Source organism: Dipodomys spectabilis, unplaced genomic scaffold (assembly GCF_019054845.1).
Source record: "Dipodomys spectabilis isolate Male_0828 unplaced genomic scaffold, ASM1905484v1 ptg000098l, whole genome shotgun sequence".
NCBI lineage: Eukaryota > Metazoa > Chordata > Mammalia > Rodentia > Heteromyidae > Dipodomys > Dipodomys spectabilis.
This window is the reverse complement of record NW_024870775.1, coordinates 16,242,702-16,264,362: the sequence shown is the minus strand read 5'-3', so window position 1 is coordinate 16,264,362 and position 21,661 is coordinate 16,242,702. Positions and strand designations below refer to the sequence as shown.

The window sequence follows — 21,661 nt, the reverse complement described above, 5'->3', positions numbered from 1 at the left end:
GCTCTTTTGTTCCAAGGCTGTATTTTAAATGCATGTGTAATGCGGCTCATGTTCTATAAAATCAGTACTTTGGAATGTTTGTGGGAAGTGGATAATTTCTGGACTTCAGGGTGGAGTAGAGCTGGGCTTGCCCATCTGGTGGCCTTCTGTGTTCTTGCTCAGCCAGGATGGACACTGTGCATGGGCTTTGGGAGAACAGTTCCTGTCCACGCTGAGTCCAGAAGAAGAGGTTCTAATGTTGCCCAAGCGAGGATAGGTGGCAGTTAGAGATGATCTCAAGTGAATTCTAAATCACAGGGATGAGGGGCTCATGCCTTACTCGCCCTGTGCTTACTAGGCTGCTGCTCCTGTTTGTGGTGGGCTATGCTGCCGTGCTGATCCAAAATTTCCTTGGAAAGAAAACACAAGGCACTAGTTGTCATGGAGACAATGCCTGTTGCTCTGTGTTTACTAAGAGTGGGTTTCTTGATTCATGTAGGTCATGGGGATCAATGAGCAAACACATTGTAGGTGTTTCTCGTTCTTGCTGAAGTCTTGGAGTGAGTGAGAGTGTGTGTGTGTGTGTGTGTGTGTGTGTGTGTGTGTGTGTGTGTGTGTGCATGTGCATGTGTGCACACACACATACACAGGAATGTGCTTATGATTTCTAAGTTTCACCATAGAGTCATAGAGTAAAATCCTGATGGCAAGCTGTCAACTTGACGCCTGTCCTCTGTGTAGTTAACTTAGACTTGGCCTCTGCTTCCAGGTTTGCGGCTGGCCCCCCACACTGAGCTGAGCCTGGCCAGTCGCCTAGACTTTTCAAGCTCCATTTTTTTCATCTACAACATAGTCATGATGCACGTTAGTCCTTGAGATTTTTGTTGTGGACTGGCTGTCTCCTTGGAATAGGGCACTTTCCAGAACAGGATACTACCAATTGCCCAGGCCAAAGCTGAAGAGGTGTCCACCCACATTATGAAAAATCTGAGGTGGGCTTAGGTACCAAGGGCTTGGGGTTGACCCAGGGTGAGGGGCACTGAGGCCTATTCCCCTCCTGCCAGATGGATGTAACTATCCTCAGAATTCTTTTAGCTTGAACACAAGTCAACTGCTGGTGGCTCATGCCTGTAATTCTAGCTGCTTAGGTGGCCAAGATCTAGAGTATTATGGGTCAAACCATCCCAGGTAGAAAAGTATGACTCTTATCTCAAAAATATCTAGCAAGAAAGCCAGCTGAAGGTGTGGCTCAAATGGTACAGCACTATCTGAGGCCCTATGTTCAAATCTAGGTAATGGGGGGAGGAACACAAACAGGCAGTAATGAGGTTTATCAGACCCCGGAGGGCCCATAAATGTAAATAAAGCCATGCAGGGTTGATTAGTGACAATGGTATTCTACAGACATATTTTGGGGTGCTCTGTCCCAAGTTCTAATACTGGAACCATCTCAGTATGAGGGTACAGTTCCTGCCTCTCTTGGGCTCATGATACCACCCCTTTGAATAGGTGGTGGGGTGGAGGGCCATTCCAGGGCCAGAAGTGGCCAGAAAATGAGTCAAAGTGTGAACTAAAGACACCTCGGTGCTGGTGTTCCCTGCAGCAGACTGTCCTATAATGGAATGAGTTTGAGTTCCTGCCCTCTGGAGGTCAGAAATAAGACATATAAAATAGCCTGGGGAGTACTGTACTGTAGTTGGGGCCCGTAAGGGCTGGGGAAGCTTTTGGGAGAACATGGTTCCTGAACTGAGTCATGGATTACTCAGCAGGTATTCACTGAAGCCCACCAAGTGCTAGGTCCTGGCACAGGGGTGGGGATGGCTTTCTCCACCTGGGTAGGTTTTTATCACTGAGTTATCAATTAAACCAACATAAGGTAGGCTAGTTGGAGAAAAATAATACAGATGTATTATTATACCACAAGGACCTCATGTGTATTCTAGACCCCAGCAGGGTGTAGCTCATTTACCTCTTCACAGGGTATAGAAAGACATTTGGAGAAGAGCAAGCCAATATGAGAAAGATGAACATACCATCAGACGGAAGAGTGACCCTCAGTTCCATCTGGTGTCAGCCTCCATCCCTTGTCCCATGATCAAGGGCATCTTGTCTGGTTAGAATCTCAGTCAAGGAGAGTCATGTTTGAGGACTATCCTCACAGATAAAGGAGCTCAAAAGAAGCCAGAGTCTACAACCATTGTCTCCAAGTGCCCTAAGTTTACCATATCAATGCACCTAAGTATCATGCTTTGAGGTGGCCTTTCTGCTCACAGAAAATAAAGTTGTCTCTGAAACAATCTTGGTTCATCTGAGTAGTATAGCTTTAGGTGATTTTCACATGCTAGATTGTGCTTGCAGGAGCTGAGATGGCTGAGTTGTTACCAGGCAATTTGATCTTACGAGGTCTCTTTGTCTGCCATTGATTGAAATGTCTTTTTGGTGTAGAATTGTACTTTATAAGTACTTTAGAGATGAAATTCCTTTTACCAAAGCACATCTTTTCAGGGCTACTCCTTGGTCTGCAGTTTCTCTGAATAACTAGCTCTCAATATGCCACAGAAAGGTATTTCATGGTGGCATGTTTTGGTATTCTACAGACATATTTTGGGGTGCTCTGTCCCAAATTCTAATACTGGAACCATCTCAGTATGAAGGTATAGTCCCTACCGCTCTTGGGCTCATGGTACCTCCCCTTTGAATAGTTGGTGGGGATGGAAGGCCATTCGAGTGGCCAGAAGTGGCCAGAAAATGAGTCAAAGTATGAGCTAAAGACAACTTCATTGTTCCGATAGCTTTTACTTCAACTGATAAAATCATTACAGCTAGCCACTGGCTCCCACTTGTCTGGACGTTAAGGATGGTAGTTGGATGTTGTTCTTACTTCAAGTGACTTAGCAGGAATTCTTCCTCTATTGTTGGTTTAATACCTAACCTGTCTGTTCCTGTGCGTGTTTCCTAGTCTCTTGGTGAGTGTGTGGGTGTGTATCTAGTTTGTGGGGCTGTCTCCTTCCTCCTACAGCCCTTCTTCCTTCATCTTCAGGCTCTGTACCTCTCTGGTTACTTTTTTCTAGAACTTTCATTGCAAAGTCTCACAACAGGCACCTTGTTCCAGCAAGAATGTGCTTTCTTCATAGTCCTGGTGGTTGGAAGTCCAAAATCAAGATGTGGGCAAGGCTGATTTCTTTAAAGGAGAATTTGTCCCATGTCTCTTTGAGCTTCAGAGTTTGCAGGCAACTTTGGTGCTCTTGGCTTGTGGGAGCATCACTGCAGTCTCTACTTCCTTCTTCATACTGCTGTCTTACTTCTATATATCTGTGTCCAAATTCACCTCTGTCCATAAGGCCCCAGTCATTGGTTTAGGATCCACTCTCATCAAGACTGACCATCTTCATTTGATCACATCTGCACTGACCCTCTTTCCAAGTAAGGTCAAATTCACTGTCTGGGGGCCATGGCTTTAAAGTTAGGAAACACATTTTGTCCCATGAAAGTACAAATGCTCTTAGGTATTTCTCTCCATCACTTTTTAACAATTACTATTTTGAAGTAGCTATTCAGTGGCATTTCAGTTCAACATACCAGCTTGTGACTACGATGCATCTTTAAAAAATCATATTTTATTATTTTAAGTAGTTATACAAAAGAGTTGCCATTCAACAAATCAGTTTATAAGTATAATGCATCTTAATCAGAGTCACCCCTTTCATCATTTTCCTCATCTCTCCCAACCCTACCCATTCCCCTCAATTGCCTACTTCTATCTTCATATATACATTTATATTGTATTCACCTGCCCTTCCTCTCTCCATTCATCTATGCTTCTCCTCTTGACCTAAGCCCCACCCCTGAATAACACATGTTCCAGCTTTCTGGTATTCATTTTGTTAAACTGTAAGTTAGCTGTTCAGTGGAGTTACAGCATTGGAATCCTTCCCTGCATAATACACAGTACTTGAGTTAATATGTTTATATATATATGCTTATCACCCTGCACATGTCCATATATATATGTATTTGTATATATATATATATATATATATATATATACATATATATATATATATATATATATATATACATATATATATATATACAATTTAGTTCTCTCCATCACTTTTGTCCCTTTGCTTTTTATTTTCCTCAATTTCCTGAGTTTCTCTGATCCCTATCCTTTCTGTCCTCTTGTTTTCTGGGCAAGACCACTGGACAGCTCGGTGGGAGAGCCTGAACTGAAGCGTGAGCTTTCTGTCTCTGGCTGATTTATTGACCTGTAAATATTTTCTCCTGGGAAGAGCAGCTTTATATCTTTCTTTCAGTTCTTGAGTTCTCCTTTTCACTTGCTTTTCCAGGAAATTCATCTGTTTTATTTCCCACCAGTCAAAGCCCTGTGACCTTGTGACCCCTACACATAAGGCTTTCTTTATCTCCTTCCTAGACCAGTCAGCCTGGTCTGGTAAATAAGCAGATCTTCAAACACCTAAGTAATTTGACCACATGAGTGACTACTCGGGCAATCAGTTGGGATATAAAAGTCATTAATCATTGATCTAACCTTGATTGTGCAGGAGGGTAGTGTTCTTGGTGATGGAATTACCTTTGCCTCTGGGGTGTTTTAATGTTTGGACTCAGCTGTGTTGTCTTGAGCTTAGGGCTGCACAGAGCTGGCCAGGGCACTAGGGACCATCAGCATCAGCTGCTAAAGTTGCATTGCTGAGCAGAAGGAAAACTCAGTTGGGTGAATTAAAAGGCTTTTGCTCCTAATAAATGGAGACCTGAGTGGTTCATGTTAGTGGAACTCTACACATCAGCCATGCATGACTCCTTGCAGCCTGTTAGTTTTCTGAAGAGGTTTGGGGCAGCTTTAATGGAATTTTTTGTGTGTATGAGCTAAAAAGGGAACTTAGACAATGATTAGTATAAATGCCATATTTTGCACATAAGGGAAATGAAGCCAAGAGAGAGGTGACATGGCTGGCTGTAAATTAAACAAAAAGAGAGAAGACTATTATGTTCCATCTTCAGAGAGCTTTCTTGTTGGATCTCCAGAGAATTGACGAAGGCAGCGATTGAGGGTGGACCAAATTAATTTGGCAGCCCTTTCATGGCAATTACGTACACATGCTCAATAAAACATTATCAAAAGACATGCTTTTGTGAACTTGTAAGAGACATGGAGAATTGCCCAGAAGACAGGGGGAGAGAATGGAAACAGTTTTGAGTAGCAACCCTGAGCAGAGAACACTTGAGAGGTAGCCCAGAGAACAGCTTGCTTTCTTGGGGTCCTCAGAGGGAGGGAGGGGAAAATCTATGGAAGATAGAGCTAGATTTTGTAACTGTCATGTAGTAAGGGCATGGGCTTGCCCACATGAATAGTGGGGTGGGTTCCAGAGTGGGGAGACAACAGGAAGATGTAGATGCACTACAAAAGGGCACCTTGAGACAGGGAATCCTCCAAAGCTTTGGCATTGGATTACTCTCAAAATATAAGTGCCATGTTAAAGAGCATATTCAGGAGTTGGTGTGTCCTTCTGGGTACCAGTACTTATGCCTATAATCCTAGCTACAGGAAGCTGAGATCTAAGGATCAAAGTTTGAAGCCAGCCTGGGCAGGAAAGTCTGTGAGACTCTTCTCCAACAGACCACCAAAAAGCTGCAAGTGGAGCTGTCGCTCAAGTGATAGAGAGATAGCTTTAAGCAAAAAAGCTTAGGGACAGCTCTCAGATCCAATACTGTCACCAAAACAAACAAATAACAGTAGAAAAATCTTGATTGAGAGTAAATATGTACCTTACACTTACTGATTTTACTTAATATTGGATATAGTAAGTTTTTCTCAAGAAGAAATAAAGCATCATGTTTGTTTTTAAGGATACAAAGGAATTTACTTTTTGTACCTTAATGTAAGACTCTGCAATCTCTTTGCTGCTGCAGATACTATGATGCAGGCTCATTCAGAGTCTTAGGCTTTGACATTGAGCCAGGAGGGAACCCATGGGATCCACAGAGCTGAGGTCTTATGAACAAGCCTATACAAAGCTAGGAGATGGGAGATTTGAGGCTTGAGAACATTTGCCCTGTTTGCCCAGGAAGGTGAGAATAGAGCTTGACTTGACCCTAACTTCGGATGGGAAATGCCTCAGAAATCTTACTCGTGAGAAATCTAACTAGGGTCTTTTTTTAGGGCCTTCACCTCTGGAAACTAGAGTTCAGTTGCTAGAATGTTGTGGGAAATCCCAAGGCAGAAAGTTAAAATAAAACTTTCATTGTCTGCCAGAGGAACCCAGTTTTCAAGGGATTTTCCCCAGGAAAACCAGCCTTACAATGAAAAATTACATAGCACTCACAGAGAAGCACAAGATGATTGGCAAGCAGTAAACAATGAAGCCTGAGGGCTAAATAAAAAGAAGGGAATGAAACCACACACAGATAATGGCTGCTGGTGGCTCACGCCTGTAACTCTAGCTCCTCAAGGGGCTGAAATCTGAGGATTGAGGTTCAAAGCCAACCCAGGAAGGAACGTTCATGAGACTCTTACGTCCAATTAACAACCAAAAAGCTGGAAGTGTAGCTCAAGTCATAGAATGTCATCCTGTAGTGAAAAAGCTAATTGACAGTACCCAGGCCTGAAACTCAAGCTGCAATACCAGTAAAACAAACAAACAAATAAATAAATAAATACAGCAAAAAAGGGGAAAACTGGCCAGGCACTAGTGGCTCACACCTATAATCCTGGCTACTCAGGAGGCTGAGATCTGAGGATCATGGTTCAAAGCCAGACCAGGCAGGAAAGTCCATGAGACTCTTATCTCCAGTAAACCACTAGAAAACCGGAAGTGGCACTGTGGATCATGTGGTAGAGCACCTCATCTTGAGCTGAAGAGTGCAGGAACAGTGCCCAAGCCCAGAGTTCAAGCCCCATGACCACCACCACCCCCCCCCCCCAAAAAAAAGGGAAAACTGCACAGAAAAAAAAAAAAGCAATGGTAAACTTAAAAGAACAAAGCAGACCCTCTAGAAAATAAAATTATGGTGCAGGACTATAGAGATTTGCAGAGCAGATGGCAAACAACTAAAGATAGAAGGGACTGGATATAAAAAGTAGATGGACAGCTGGGCACTGGTGGCTTATGCCTGTAATCCTAGCCACTCAGGAAGCTGAGATCTGAGGATCGTGGTTCAAAGCCAGCCTGGGCAGGAAAGTCCGTGAGACTCTTATCTCCAATTAACACCAGAAAATCAGAAGTGGTGCTATGGCTCAAGTGATAAGAGTGTTCACCTTGAGCTGAAGGGCTCAGGGACAGTGCCTGGCCCAGAGTGCAAGCCCATGACTGACAAAAAATTAAAAATAAAATAAAAAGTAGGTGGGCAGTGTAAGGAATCAGATCAAGACTATTAGTATCTATCTAAAGGAAGAGTTTACAGAAGAAATAATGGAAAAAGGCATTTTGATAGGTATTTTACTGATCTGATAGAGTGTTCTCAATGTAAAGAAAAACACTGATTTCTGGGGAGAGTAAAATAATCTCATCTTTATTAATAGAGGCTTCAGAATTACAATAACAAAGGCAATGTATTGAAAATAGCCTACACCGGGCACCAGTGGCTCATGCCTAAAATCCTAACTACTTAGGAAGCTGAGATCTGTGGATCCTGATTTGAAGTCAGCTGGGCCAGGAAAGTCTGTGAGACTCCCATCTCCAGTTAATCACAGAAGAAGCTGGAAATGGCACTGTGGCTCAAGTGGTAGAGTGCTAGCCTTGAGCAAAAAGGAGCTCAGGTCAGCACCCAAGCCCAGAGTTTGAGCTTCAGGACCAATAAGGAGGGATGGTAGAGAAGAGTAACCTACAAAGAGAAGTTTAAACTACCTGCAAAGAAACAGTCATGGGCAAGATTTTCAACAGAGAAGTCAGGAGGCAAGAATTGTCTGGAATTTTATTCCTAGCTAAACTATTCTTCAAGATGGAAGTAATAGATAGCTTTAGACCCAGCCTAAGAGTGTTTACAGGCTCAGTCCATTATCCAAGGAATGTGAATCAGGATGAGTTCAGCTAAACCTAGGAGAAAGGTGAAAGATGCAGGATGTATTGGTGGTGAATGAATTTATAAAAAGTTGGAAGATTTCAAGATCCCTAGTAGTAAAAGTCAACAATAGGCCAAGGGTTGGTGGCTGAGGAAGTTGAGATCTGAAATTACAATTCAAAGCCAGCCTGAGCAGAAAAGTTTGTTGAGCTTTTTTTTTTTTTTTTTTTTTTTTAATATCTCAAACTACTAAAAAGGCACAAGTGAAACTGTGACTCAAGTGGTACAGTACTAGCTACCCTTGAGAAAAAAGAAGCTCAGGAAAAGCACATAGGCCCTGAGTCTAAGTCCCAGGACCAGCAAAAAGAAAAATAAAGTCAGCACTATTAGTCATCATTGATGACTTAAAAACAGAGCATAGCTAACAACTAAGAAACAGCCATTGAAAAGCTAGTTTGTGGTGTGTGTGAGAGAGAGAGAGAGAGAGAGAGAGAGGAGAGAGAGACAGAGATGAGAGCTATACATGTCAATGAAAAGTACTTGAGCTAGTTTCTGAAATATGTTTGTTAAGTAAGAGGAGAAATGAAGAAACTACCTTTGGAGGCTGAGAACAGAAAAATTCACACAATTACTTCTCAACCTATAGCTGGCCTCAGTGGATCTGCCTGCCATCTTAAGCTACATGAGCGGCTGAGACTGGGAGGATTGACTTTCCAAGCTATTTTGGGCAGAAGTGTCCACTAGACTTCATCTCAATGCTAGACATGCTATAACAACTATTTATTTAGAATGTACCTTATTTTGAGTAATACAGAAAAATCCTAGAGATGACTTAAAGTATACAGAAAGATGTCATAGGTTAGATACTGGGCCATGTTATATAAAAGGCTTGAGCAGCTGTGGACTTTGGTATCCCAGTGGGTCCTGGCACCCATCCCCCAAGGAATAATAGCAGTGACTTTATTTTAAAGTTATTTTTAGCGGGCACTGTTCCATTCAGTTTTGCTAACACAAATTCTTCCACTCACAATCGATTCTTATTGAACATTAGTTTGCCCTGTGAGGGATGGGGTTTTAGTTTGCATGTTTATCTTGAGAGTACCCTGTTGTACTTTATACAGATGTGTGTGTGTGTGTGTCTGCATATACAGTCACATGCACATATTCACCCACATACCCACACGCACACATACATGTCCATGCATACACATGTACTTGTGTACAACACAAGTCTGTACACAGTGCATATATCACTCTTCCTCATCTGCCCCCAGACTTTCTTATTCCTCTGACTCCCAGTTGCCATCCCAGAGTTCCTGATGGCTTTGCTGGAGCCTCCATATACTAGCAATGTTTCCAACCCCCTTTGTAGGAACTAACTAGGGGAATTTTAAGGACTTGTCTTCCTTTGAGTAAAGGAGGCCTTTGCTGCCCCTGGTATGTGTGGCAGCACCCAGCCCCTGCTCCCTCTCTATCCTATCCTCCTTTCTGTTCCTTTGGACGACATGTTTTGCCATACACTTTACTTATTGCGGCTTTCTGCTTAAGTATGATACTGACCTCATATTGACTAGCTTGGATAACATGTAGTATTTGGAAAGGGAAGTGCAGTTGAACTTCATTGTTTGCAGGTGGCTTATATGCAAATTCACCTATTCATTAATAAGTATCTACAGTCCTCAAAGCATTATTGATACTGTCACAGTCTTGCAGAGATAACCCAGAATACATATTGCAACTGAGCTTGAACCAGGTGGCCCTCTGCTTGTGGGTTACTGTGGACATACGTCCTTCTCTCCTTACTATCCTTGCTTTTGCAGTTTTGTGAGGTTTTGTTGTTGTTGTTGTTGTTGTTGTTTTGATACTGGTACTGGAGTTTGAAATCAGGGCTCATGCTCTCATTTGTCTTTTTGTCTCAAGTCTGGCACTTGAGCCAGCTACATTTCCAGCTTTTTGCTGGTTAATCAGAGATAAGAGTTTCATGGTCTTTCTTGCCTGAGCTGGCTTCAAACTGGGATCTTGAGGTTTCAGTCTCCTGAGTAGCTAGAACTACAGGCATATGCCACCACAGCCTGGCTAGATTTGTGTTAGTGTACTTGTTGTTTACAAGAGCCCCAGGTATCCACTATGCATGGGCAGAAGGCTGAAATGGGCCTCCCAGAGAAATGCTCTTAGAGAAAAGCCACAGTCAGGCTTGTGTTCCAAGGCTAAATTTCAATGTCATAGAATCAACAAAATATATTGAATATGTATGAAATGGAAACTTACATAAAGCAGTTAGGCATTAGCTAGTTGACAAAAATGTTATGACCACAGACTTCAGAGCCTGACCTGTGTTACCCCCAAGAAGGGCGACTCAGTATCTATAGCAGCATTCTAGAATGTGACACACTTAGTGCCTGCATCTAGAATTGATAACATCTGTGGGCAAAATGAGCACCCTCCCCACAGAAGTTCGTTCAAGAGTCCAGGGAGTGCTAGGGCCTGTCCCTCCATCCCTCCCTCCATCCCTCTCTTCTTCCCTTCCTCCCTTCCGCCCATCCTCCCTTCCTCCCTTTCTTCCTTCCTCCCTTCCTCCCTCCCCCTTTCTCCTTTCCTCCCTTCCTCCCTTCCTTTCTTTCTCCCATTACATTTCTTCATTCTGGACCCTTCTCCTTGGCAGGTTACTTTTTGAATTTTCTGGAGCCTGTAAACAACATCACCATTGTCCAGGGCCAGACAGCAATCCTGCACTGTAAGGTAGCAGGAAATCCACCCCCCAGTGTGCGGTGGCTGAAGAATGATGCCCCAGTTGTGCAGGAACCCAGGCGTATCATTATCCGGAAAACAGAATATGGCTCTCGACTAAGAATCCAAGACCTGGACACAACAGATACTGGCTACTACCAGTGTGTGGCCACCAATGGGGTGAAGACCATTACTGCCACTGGAGTCCTCTATGTGCGGCTGGGTGAGTGGAGACAGTCAAAACATGTTGATAAGCAAAGAAGTGTTCACAGTAACTGAGGGAGAGATTCATTTGCTATTTGAAACTGAATACACACAGGTCTATAGGAGAGATCAATAAAACCATTCCCCAAGTCCATACCCACTGTGTACTAGATCACATTTGATCTGTTAACTATGAATTAACTGAGAAAGGAAAATGGGGAAATTGTCTGTAAATTTATAGTGTACTTGCGCAGGAGGCTGAAATCTGAGGATTGCAATTCAGAGCTAGCCCATGCTGTAAAGTCTGTGAGACTTAACTCCAATTGACCAACAAAAAGCCAAAAGTGAAGCTATGGCTCATATGGTAGATCACCAGCCTTGAGAGAAAGAGCTAAAGGACAGTGTCTTGGCCCTGAGTTTAGGGCCCAGTATCAGCATACACACACATACACACACACAAAAGTAATCTAACACAGGTGGCAAGGTGCAAGTTTGGTGGGAAGGTCCACAGTTCTGAGCTCAGGCCTGGGACTAATCCTGAAAACTCACAGGTGGACTTGTCCAGTCTAAGTTTTGGTTCTGTAAAGCTAATATAACTTCTGCCCAGGTAAGCCTGACCCAGCTGGGCAGGAGGGCAAAGCAGAGGGAAAATTTGGGTTTTTGTTTTATTGTCAGTCCCAGGGCTTGAACTCTGGGCCTGGGTACTGTCCTTGAGCTCTTTGTGAGCCACAGTTCCACATCTGGTTTTCTGATGGTTAATTGGAGGTAAGAGTTTCACAGTTCCTGCCCAGGTTGGCTTTGAGCCAAAATCCTCAGATCTCAGCCTCCTGAGTAGGTGAGATTACATGCATGAGCCACCAGTGCCCACCCAGAGTTTGGCATTATCATGCTTGTTACACATAGTACATAAGCTGTGGGAGAGTGTCTGGTAATGAATGCCCCCTGGCAACAGCAAAACTTCTTAAAGTATCTAAAAAAATAGCCTCATAAACTCAAGCATACCCTTCTCTGTTCATGGCTTCCAGGGCCCCAGGCTTGTCTTCCTGAGCAGGACAGAGGACAACCAGCAACAGATGATGCTCCGCCCCTACCCATGCTTACCATCCTCCTGATTTGAACATGTGTGCTTTATATATTGCCTTACATATAGTAACTTGTCCTATTGTTTTCTCTCTTTAGGTCCAACTCACAGCCCAAATCATAACTTCCAGTAAGTATCTGCTTTCCATAAGCCATTTTCTCAATGCTTCAAGGAGTTCTGTTATGTCCAAATCCTAGTTTTAATGACTGAAAATTCATTTTTGCTGGGTTTACTACAAGTAAGGCTGGGTTTCACTTGAAACAAAGATGACAATTTGCTTGTTTGGTGTTGGGAAACTGACATATTTCATGGTTAGTGTAAAGAAAAACTGTCATAAAACCAATAATTGGTAGCTGAGTGTTGGTTGCTCACTCATATAATCCTTAATCCTAACTACTAAGGAGGCTGAGATCTAAGGGAGATAACCCAGCTCGGACAGGAAAGTCTATGTGATTCTTATCTCCAATCACCTGGCAAAATCCTGTATGGAGGTATGGTTCATGTAGTAGAGTGCCAGCCATAAGTGAAAAGGCTGAACCAGTTGAAGGAAGGAAGGAAGGAAGGAGGGAGGGAGGGAGGGAAGGAAGGAAAGAAGGAAAGAAGGAAGGAATCAAGAAAGGAAGGAAGGAAGGAGGAAAGAAAGAAAGGAAGCAGGAAAGAAAGAAAGAAAGGAAGCAGGAAAGAAAGAAAGAGAGAGAGAGAGAGAGAGGAAGGAAGGAAGGAGGAAAAAAAGAAAGGAAAGAAGCAAGGAAGGAAGAGAAAAACAAGAAGAAATTGGAAAATCCAATGTCTCCTGGGCTGGCTTTGGATCTATAGCCTCAGATCTCAGCCTCCTGAGTAGGATTACAGGAGTAGTGAGCTACAGGTGGCTTGCGTGTTTTCTAATTTTTAATATTGTTTATGTCCTTAAGTATCTCTAGGTTAGATGCTGGTTATCTTTTTGATTGTTGTGTGGCTTGACTGTAGTTCCTTTTAATGCTTTTTGCCTTGAACTCAGCCATTTCTTTTTTCCCCAATTTTCTGAACTTTAAAAGGCTGTACAAGGGAGTTATAATTTAACATGTCTAGTTAAGTGTCTAGTGCTTCTTGATCAAAGTCACCCCTTTTGAACTCAATCTTAACTAAATAGCTGCACCTGCTTTCTTTTTATTTGCATTTGCCAGAACCTTCTTTTACTATCATGTTCCCTCATACACACCCCTTCCCTGTCTTAAACCTTTTTGTGTTCTCTTTTATGTAGGTATCTTGTAAGTAACATTTAACTAGATTTTTTTGGAGATCAGTGAGGGAGGTTTTCCAACCTGAAAGTCCTGGTAATAGATGTTCTTATACATAGCACTCAGCACTCAAACCTATGAGTACTGTGTTTTAATCCTGTACCACCTGCTGAGTGAAAGTTAGTGCTTACCCACAAATACGGACATCTCCAGGGAGATCTGTGTCTCTGAGGACAAAGATCCAGGAGTAGAATTGCAGGTGTGCCCTCCATTGTCTACCACGAGTGGCCAGATTGCCCTCCTCCTGAGTTAAGGAACACTAGCAGTACCTAGCTTCTCATTGCCCTGGTTTCTGGTGTGAGGTACTATCAGAACTTACCAGTGTCTTGGGTGTAAAGTAGTAATGAGAGTTAATGTTATGTTAGGTCTCACTGGTTAATATAAATGAGAAGGAGCATTGTCCTGTTTATGCAGTGGCCATTAAATAGCCCTTTAGACAGCCTTTTCTTGTGAGTTTTAGATTTGCAAGTTCATTTGTTTACTGAAGATTATTTAAAACCTCAAAAGTCAGCATTAGGGTTTTTCAGTCACTCATGGACATGCACAAAAAGTTCAAGTCACCAAACCCACAGTACAAACTGACATCAGGCAAGGCAATGCTCTGACTTTGACCCCCATCCTATAAGCAGGTGTTTTCTCTATAATCTATTTAGTGTTACAATTTTCATATTTTAATGCTTTCGTTTGGTGATTTCCATGTGTTTGTTATTATTGTTTCTCACATTCACTCTTGGCTTTGTTTCACTCAAGTCTCATGCACTTGAGTCACCCCTGCACTTCTGGCTTGAAAAAAATTATTCTTAAGTAGTTGTACAAAAAGGTTACATTTTCACAATTCTATAATTCAGGTTATGAGTATAATACTTCGTGATTAATGTCCCCTCTGCTATTCTTCTCCCCCATTTCCCCTTCCTATCAAGTTACACAGTTTAATTTTACATAATGTACATTGAATATAATGACTGCATTTGCTCACCTTTCCTCTCTTCTTTTGGTTTGCCTTTTCTCTCCCTTCCCTTCCCTTCCCTTCCCTTCCCTTCCCTTCCCTTCCCTTCCCTTCCCTTCCCTTCCCTTCCCTTCCCTTCCCTTCCCTTCCCTTCCCTTCCCTTCCCCTCCCCTCCCCTCCCCTCCCCTCCCCTCCCCTCCCCTCCCCTCCCCTCCCCTCCCCTCCCCTCCCCTCCCCTCCCTCTCCCTCCCTCTCTCCCTCCCTCCCTCCCTCCCTCCCTCCCTCCCTCCCTTCCTTCCTTCCTTCCTTCCTTCCTTCCTTCCTTCCTTCCTTCCGTCCTTCCTTCCTTCCTTCCTTCCTTCCTCCACTTTCTTTCTTTTGCCTGCCTGCCTGCCTGCTTTCTCTCTCTCTCTCTCTCTTTCTTTCTTTCTTTCTTTCTTTCTTTCTTTCTTTCTTTCTTTCTTTCTTTCTTTCTTTCTTTCTTTCTTTCTTTCTTTCTTTCTTTCTTTCTTTCTTTCTTTCTTTCTTTCTGTAGTTAATTGGCCTGCCTTCCAACTGTGAGCCTCAGATCTCAGCTTTCTGAGTAGCTAGGATTACACGTGTGAGCCACTGTGCCCACCTTCTAATAATTAAATTTAATATCACCCCTCTCCTGTGAAATTTCTACACATAATGATCTGCTTTGAGATTTTCTGTTGTGTACCAGTAGCCTCTGGTTCTGGACCAACACTTCATCATTCTAACAGTATAGCTTTAAATATTGTTGCCATAAGTAAGATAAGATACTCCCCCATACACTTACTGCTATGGGTTAGACTCTCCCTGCCCCAACCCCCACCCCAAATTCCTATGTTGGAAAAGGGGCCATTAAGGAAGTCATTAAGGCTAAATGGATTCATAATCGTTCGGTCCAGGATCCAATAGAAATATCCTAATAAAACAAGTGGAGGGAGCGGCAGAGGAGTAGGGTAGACAAATGAGGAGAGGATGGGTGGAGAATACAGTCATAATTTTAATGCATCTTCTATGAAATTAAGAAAATTGAGGGGAGGGGTTGAGTTGGAGGGAAGAGAGTGAATGAGGAAAAATGATATATCAATCAAGATGCACTGTGGGGGATTGGAGGCCAGGCTCAGTTGGTAGAGCACCAGCCAATGACAGGAAGTGTCAGGTACCAAGTGTGAGTTCTGGTCTCAGACCAAAAAAGAAAAGATGCATTGTATCCATAAACTGGTTTGTTGAATGATAATTCCTTTATACAACTACCTAAAGCAAATAAAAAATAATAATAAGCCAGACATCTCTATTTCTCTCACCATCATCTGAGATCTCTGAATAGGTGACCATTGGTGAAGCAGGAATGAAACCCCTATCAGGAACCAAATTGGTTAGTTCTGACTTTTGAGCAGCCCAGATGTGTGAGGTAATGAATTTCTGGGTAAATACCAGTTCATGGCATTTGTAATGGCAACCTGAGCATTATACCTATCTTTTTACTATGTCATTTTTCTAAGTTATCTTGACTGGTACTTGCCTGGTACCCTTCCACATGAATTTATATTGAAATTTCATGCAATTTATTGACTGGGATAACAGATACTTTCTTTAAATTTATTTACTCTGTTTTTTCTACCCCTTTCAATAAAATTTTATTATTTTCTTGATCAAGATCTGGCTAGTCTTTTTTGTTGTTGTTAGGGTTTTCTTGGTTGTTGTTGTTTCTTTGATAAGAGGTTTGAATTCAGAGCCTGGCTGCTGTTCCTTATCTTTTTTTCTCTCCAGGCTGACACTCTATCAGTTGAACCGTAGTTCTACTTCCAGCTTTTTGGTGGTTCATTGGAGATAAGAATCTTAATACACTTTCCTGCCCAGTCTGACTTCAAACTGTGATCCTCAGATCTCACCCTCCTGAGTAGCTAGGATTATAGACATGAGCCATCAACTCCTGTCTATTAGTTACTGTATTTTTTACTTGATGAATTTAAAATTGTATGTATTGGCTGAGCTGTAGCTCAGTGATAATGCTTCTGCTTAGTACTGTGGAACACCCCAGGATCAAGCTCTAACACCAATAAACTACATATTTGTGGTTTACAACATGATGTATTGATAAATTAATATATTCTGAAATGACTAGATGAAGATACATAGCATTTGCATACATACTAATCTTTTTGTGTTGAGAACATTTAAAATCTACTGTCTTTTTTTCTTCTTCTTCTTCTTTTTTTTTTGGGGGGGGGGGTCCGGTCGTGGGGCCTGAACTCTGGGCTTGGGCGCTGTCCCTCAGCTCAAGGCTAGCGCTCTACCACTTGAGCCACAGCGCCACTTCCAGCTTTTTTCTTTTTGCTTATGTGGTGCTGAGGAATCGAACCCAGGGCCTCATGCATGCAAGGCAAGCGCTCTACCACTGAGCCACCTTCCCAGCCCGTATAGTTCATTTTAAACATAGTATCTAGTGAATACCACTGCTGCATTTGTTCACCCTTAGCCCCACCATTTCTCTGGCCAAAAGACAGATAAATGAACAAACAAGACAAAAGGAAAAGAAAACAAAAACAGTGTAATGTATTATTATCTATATTCATCTTGGCATGGCACTGATTCCTCCTGCCTCAATCAAGTTTTGGGTCTTTTAATTTCCATCTCTCCAAACCCTACCTGCTCCAGACTGGCAGCTAACTTCATCACAGGAGAGTAGTCTTTCTGTTCAGTCACCTTTGGTCACATGCCTTCCATCTAAGAGACCAGATTGGGGATGGAAGGGAGTCATTTTTCTGTGACCATGATTTTCTTTTTCCTGATGCTTAGCAGCAAAACAACCAATAGGTTGACTCTCTTTGTGAGGATGTGTTTAGGACATCTCTGGAAATTAACTAAAATGAAAACAGGAAGAGGGAAAATAGCAAGCTTAAGACATTAGATAAGCACAAATTCTCCATAGTTGTTCATTGGTGGACCCGTCTGTTCTATTTGGCGACTGTGTTCTTGGGCCATTTTCTTTTAAGCAAACGCACAACAGTTCCCGATCATCCCTCCTTGGTTCAGGTCAGATGGTGTGTCCTCTCTGTGGGAGTAGAGAGTTGGACACTGACTCATTCTGGAGCCTGGGTTTATCCCTGTGCAGAGCATGATGGTGCCTAACTCGGGGCTGTCAGTTCTCACACAGGAGCCGGAGCCGGAGCCGGAGCAGCTGACGCATGCCCTCATCCCGCCCGCAGTCCTCACAGGTCCACACATGTGGGCCCTGGCAGCCGATCAGACTCCAACTGTGTGTTGGAGAAAATGGGGTGGATGTTGTGGGAGGTGAAGGGATTTACTGCCATCAAAACATTGTGTTTTACTCATCTGTGTTCAGTAGGTGGTACTAACAGTGAAGCACAAAAGCTTTGAGAGAGGGCGTTCCATCCATGATAGGGCCTCAAACATCAGTGTTATTTTAATATTACTCAGGTACCAGGTTGGGCAGTGCCTTGGGGGTTAATGCTAGGTGTAGGTCTAACATTTCATAGGTAGACTTTGTTTTGCTTTTTACATGAACAGTGGGCAGTGTTCACTATTCCAGACCCATATACACATGCTGATTGCTAGGGAGGGGCAGGGTGGCAAGGTAGGGGTGCTCTTTGAAGACTCAGGACTAGACAGAACTCCCTTCCTCTCTCCATGCTATCCCAAACCAACCTGTGGCCAAGTGTATAAGTACACCGTGCCTTCTGTTGTTGCTAAATTAAAGCTTTTGCTTTTTCTCTTAGCTTTTTTACTCAAGGCAGACATTCTATTACTTGAGCCACTCCTACACTTCTGGCTTTGGAGGAGGGTGAGGTAGGGGGAGAGCCGGGTGCTTAATTGGAACTAAGAGTCTCACATTCTTTCCGGCCGAAGCTGGTTTCAAACCTTGATCCTTAGGTCTCAGACTCCTGACTAGCTAGGATTCTAGGTGTGAGCCACCAGGGCCTGGCCACATTGTTCTTTTGAACAACTAAAATTGTACTAATTACTGAGGCAAATCTCTTTCTTTGGGGCCGGTGTCTTAGCCTTCTTAACAAACATCAGTTCTAAGACCTTGCTGTCCATGTCCATGCTTCCTACCCTGGCATGTCCACTCCCATGTCCCTCTTCATCTCCAGACTTTCTGTGCTCACTCACCACAGAAAGCACGTCTCCACGTGTCTGACTCAAGGGCTGGGTATCCAGGGCACCTCAAGCAGAGCCTGGCGGTCTTCCACCTCTGCCTCCTTTCCTTGCTGTTTTTAGGGAGTTGTTGTAAGTCCAGTTTCTTACTTTATCCTAATTATAGGAAAATCGCACTGTAAAAACAAAAAAAATTGAAATTGCCAAGTGACAAGCTAGTTATTATAACAATGACTCCATTAGAAACCAAACTTCTTCCATAAATGTATTCAAGCGAAAGAATGATAGACTATTGGATGTTAAATCCATGGACCACCAGCCTTCTCAGGCTCAACCCAGTTCCAATAGAACAGCAGAGTGGAGAGATGCCACCTCATTTATTTTCTCAGTGTCACCTTGTTGCTAGAGGTTTTGTTTTTTTTCTGGCAAATTTAACTTTTTTGTTGTTGTTGTTATTTTGGTTTGGTGTTTTGTTCTAGTACTGTGGTCTGAACTCTCTAGATGCTGCCCTTTTGGTTTTTCATTTGAGGCTAGTGCTAACTAACCAACTAATTGCTAGTTAATTGGAGAGAAGTTGTACAAACTTCCCTGGCCCAGGCTGGAATTCTGACCCCCAAATCTGAGCCTTCTGAGTAGTTATAGGATTATAGCCAGGCATAAGCCACCAGTGCCTGGCACAAATATAGTTTTATTTCTTCCTTTATAAACTATATGTCATTTATCTTAGATCTCCCCTCCCCTCCCATCCCCTCTCCTTCCTTTCCCTCTGCCCTTCTTCCTTTTCTCTCTCCCTCCCTTCTGTCCCCCCCCCCCCCCTTTTTGGTCTTCCTTTTTGTGATGCTGATATCTTAGCAGAAATGTTGGATAGACATAGCAGGAGCAGACAACCTTTGTCTTATCTTCATTTTTAGGAGAAACATGCTTCTAATTTCACCATCAAGGGTCTTCTTTGAGAGCTTTTAATTGGCACCTTTTATATAGGTTGATAAAGTTCTTTAATTGCCTTTTTGAGAGCTTTCATAGTAAATGAATGAAAGTTTACTTTTGTCATTGCTGGTTTTCTATTAACCAAGGTGATTGTATGATTTCTGTCTGTTTTCTGTGGTAAGGTTGAAGTAATCTTGTTCTGGATTGACCCCATTTGGTCTATTCTGTACTTGTTATGTTGTCTGTGGTTATTTTACTGGGTCTAGTTTGCTGCTGTTATGAGGAGGGTTATTTCCCAATGATTGTGAGATATAATGTTCCATCATTCATTCATTCACTCACTCATTCATTCATTTATTGCCAGTACTGGGACTTGAACTCAGGACCTGGGAAAACTGGCATTCTACCACTTAGTCATCCCTCCACTTCTGTTTTTTTTTGGTGATTAAGGGGAGATAGTAGGCTCACAGACTTTTCTGCAAGGGTAGGCTTCAAACCAAAATCGTCAGATCTCAGCTTCTTGAATACCTAAGATTCTAAGTGTGAACCCTAGAAGCCAGCTGTGATGTTGTTCTGATGTCCTTGGATCAGATATGCTAGTCTCATAACATGAATTACAAAGTGCTTTTCCCCTGTATTTTCTCTTAAGAGTTTGGACAAAACTTCAATGTTTGGTAGAATTTTCCAGTTTGGGTATGAAGTTGGAGAAGGATTTGTTGTTATTCTTGTTTTGCTTTTGTTGTTGTTATGACTTTAAGTTTCTTAAATGGGTTATGTCTAGTCTGCGTCTTTTCTTTTTTTTGTAGGGCTTGAACTCGGAGCCTGGATACTTTCCCTTAGAATTTTTTACTCAGTCTCTGTCACTTGAGCCACAGCTCCACTTCTGGCTGTTTCCTTTATTGGGATGTGGTTAATTGGAGATTAGAGTCTCATGGACTTTTCTGTCCAAGGGAGCTTCAACCACAATTCTCAGATCTCAGCCTCCTGAGTAGCTAAGATTACAGACATGACCACCACTGCCCATGGCCAACCTGTGTCCTTCTATTTGCATTATTTTTGGATGTTGCATGTTTCTTAAGAAATTTGCCATTGGTATAAGTATTTGGATTTATCTCCACTTACTTACTGGGATTTAACATCTATGGAGCCTGGTCATGTCCCTGCTCTGTGCAGTCCTAACAATATGAATGCGTCTCTTGTCATTCTTACTCCTTAACTGACATTTGACTTTCTGGATTTTCTATTTTTATTTTCTACTTTTAAGTTTCTACTCCTGTTAGTGTAAGTGTTTTCTTCTGTTTTATTTTGCTATTATTTTTCAACCTTATAGTGCCAAAAGCTTTAATTTCCTTTTTAATTGAAGCTTTTAGGTGCTTTCCAAACATTGAGATCCTTGGATTTCATTTTTCCTGTCTTAAATTTTCATGGTCAGATAATTTTTTTTCTTTGCATTTTCTTCTTGGAACCATTGGTTATTCAGATTGCCAAATGTTTAGAGAGTTTCTCAATATCATTTTGTCATAGCTTTCTGGTTTAATACTGTGTGCTTACAGATTTATGGGTTGACGTCTCATAAATGTATTGTGAATGTTTTATGGCCAGGCACATGATCTGTCGGGGCGAGTTTCTATGTACATGAGAGGTATGTGACTGCTCTGGTGCGGTACTCTGGGTCAGGGAGAGTGCTTAAAAACTCACCATTTCCTTGCTGATTGTTTTTCTCTAGTTTACTGATTGCCAGGGATGAATATTACCATTTCCAACTTTAGTTGTGCATTTTTCTTTCACTGTGGCTTGGATTTCTTCTTTTTTATTTTTTAATCTTTCTGTGAAGAACACTGTTTTGTAATAATAGTGTGCTGTTTTGGTTCATCTTTGTCTTTTTGCTTTGCCTCCTACTAAATTGAATGTTTAGCATTCTCTGCTTGGTTCAGACAGAGGAGAGAGAGAGAGTGTGTGTGTGTGTGTGTGTGTGTGTCTGTACTACACTGGGACTTGAACTCAGAGCCTCATGCTCTTGCTTGGCTTTTTTGCTCAAGGCTGGAGTTATGCTACTTGAGCCATAGCTCCTGTTCTGGATTTTTGCTAGTTAATTGAAGATAAGAGTCTCACACTCTTCTTCCCAGACTGGCTTCAGACCTTAATCCTCAGCTCTCAGCCTCCCGAGGAGCTAGCTGACAGGTGTCAGCTACCATGGCATCTGGATCAAGTATGAACAATATTTTTACTTTTTTTTTAAACAAACGTTTGCTTTGTGGGAAAAGTTATTTAACTTCCGGTATAATGTGTAACCACAATTGAATTTTTGTCAATTATTTTTTGTTCTCAAAAGAGCCTATTAAAGGGAAAAACGTTAAACTTCCATTCCTT

General features: G+C 42.3%; 1 protein-coding gene across 1 annotated transcript in view; it reads left to right on the top strand.

Moving 5' to 3' along the window:
• Positions 1–21,661, top strand: part of Ror2 (receptor tyrosine kinase like orphan receptor 2) — a 44,982-nt gene that overhangs the window by 6,195 nt on the left and 17,126 nt on the right. Inside the window, exons 2-3 of the mRNA XM_042686802.1 lie at positions 10,661–10,948; positions 12,109–12,139. Of these exons, the coding sequence (XP_042542736.1) occupies positions 10,661–10,948; positions 12,109–12,139 (319 nt within the window). The remainder of the gene's footprint in view (positions 1–10,660; positions 10,949–12,108; positions 12,140–21,661) is intronic.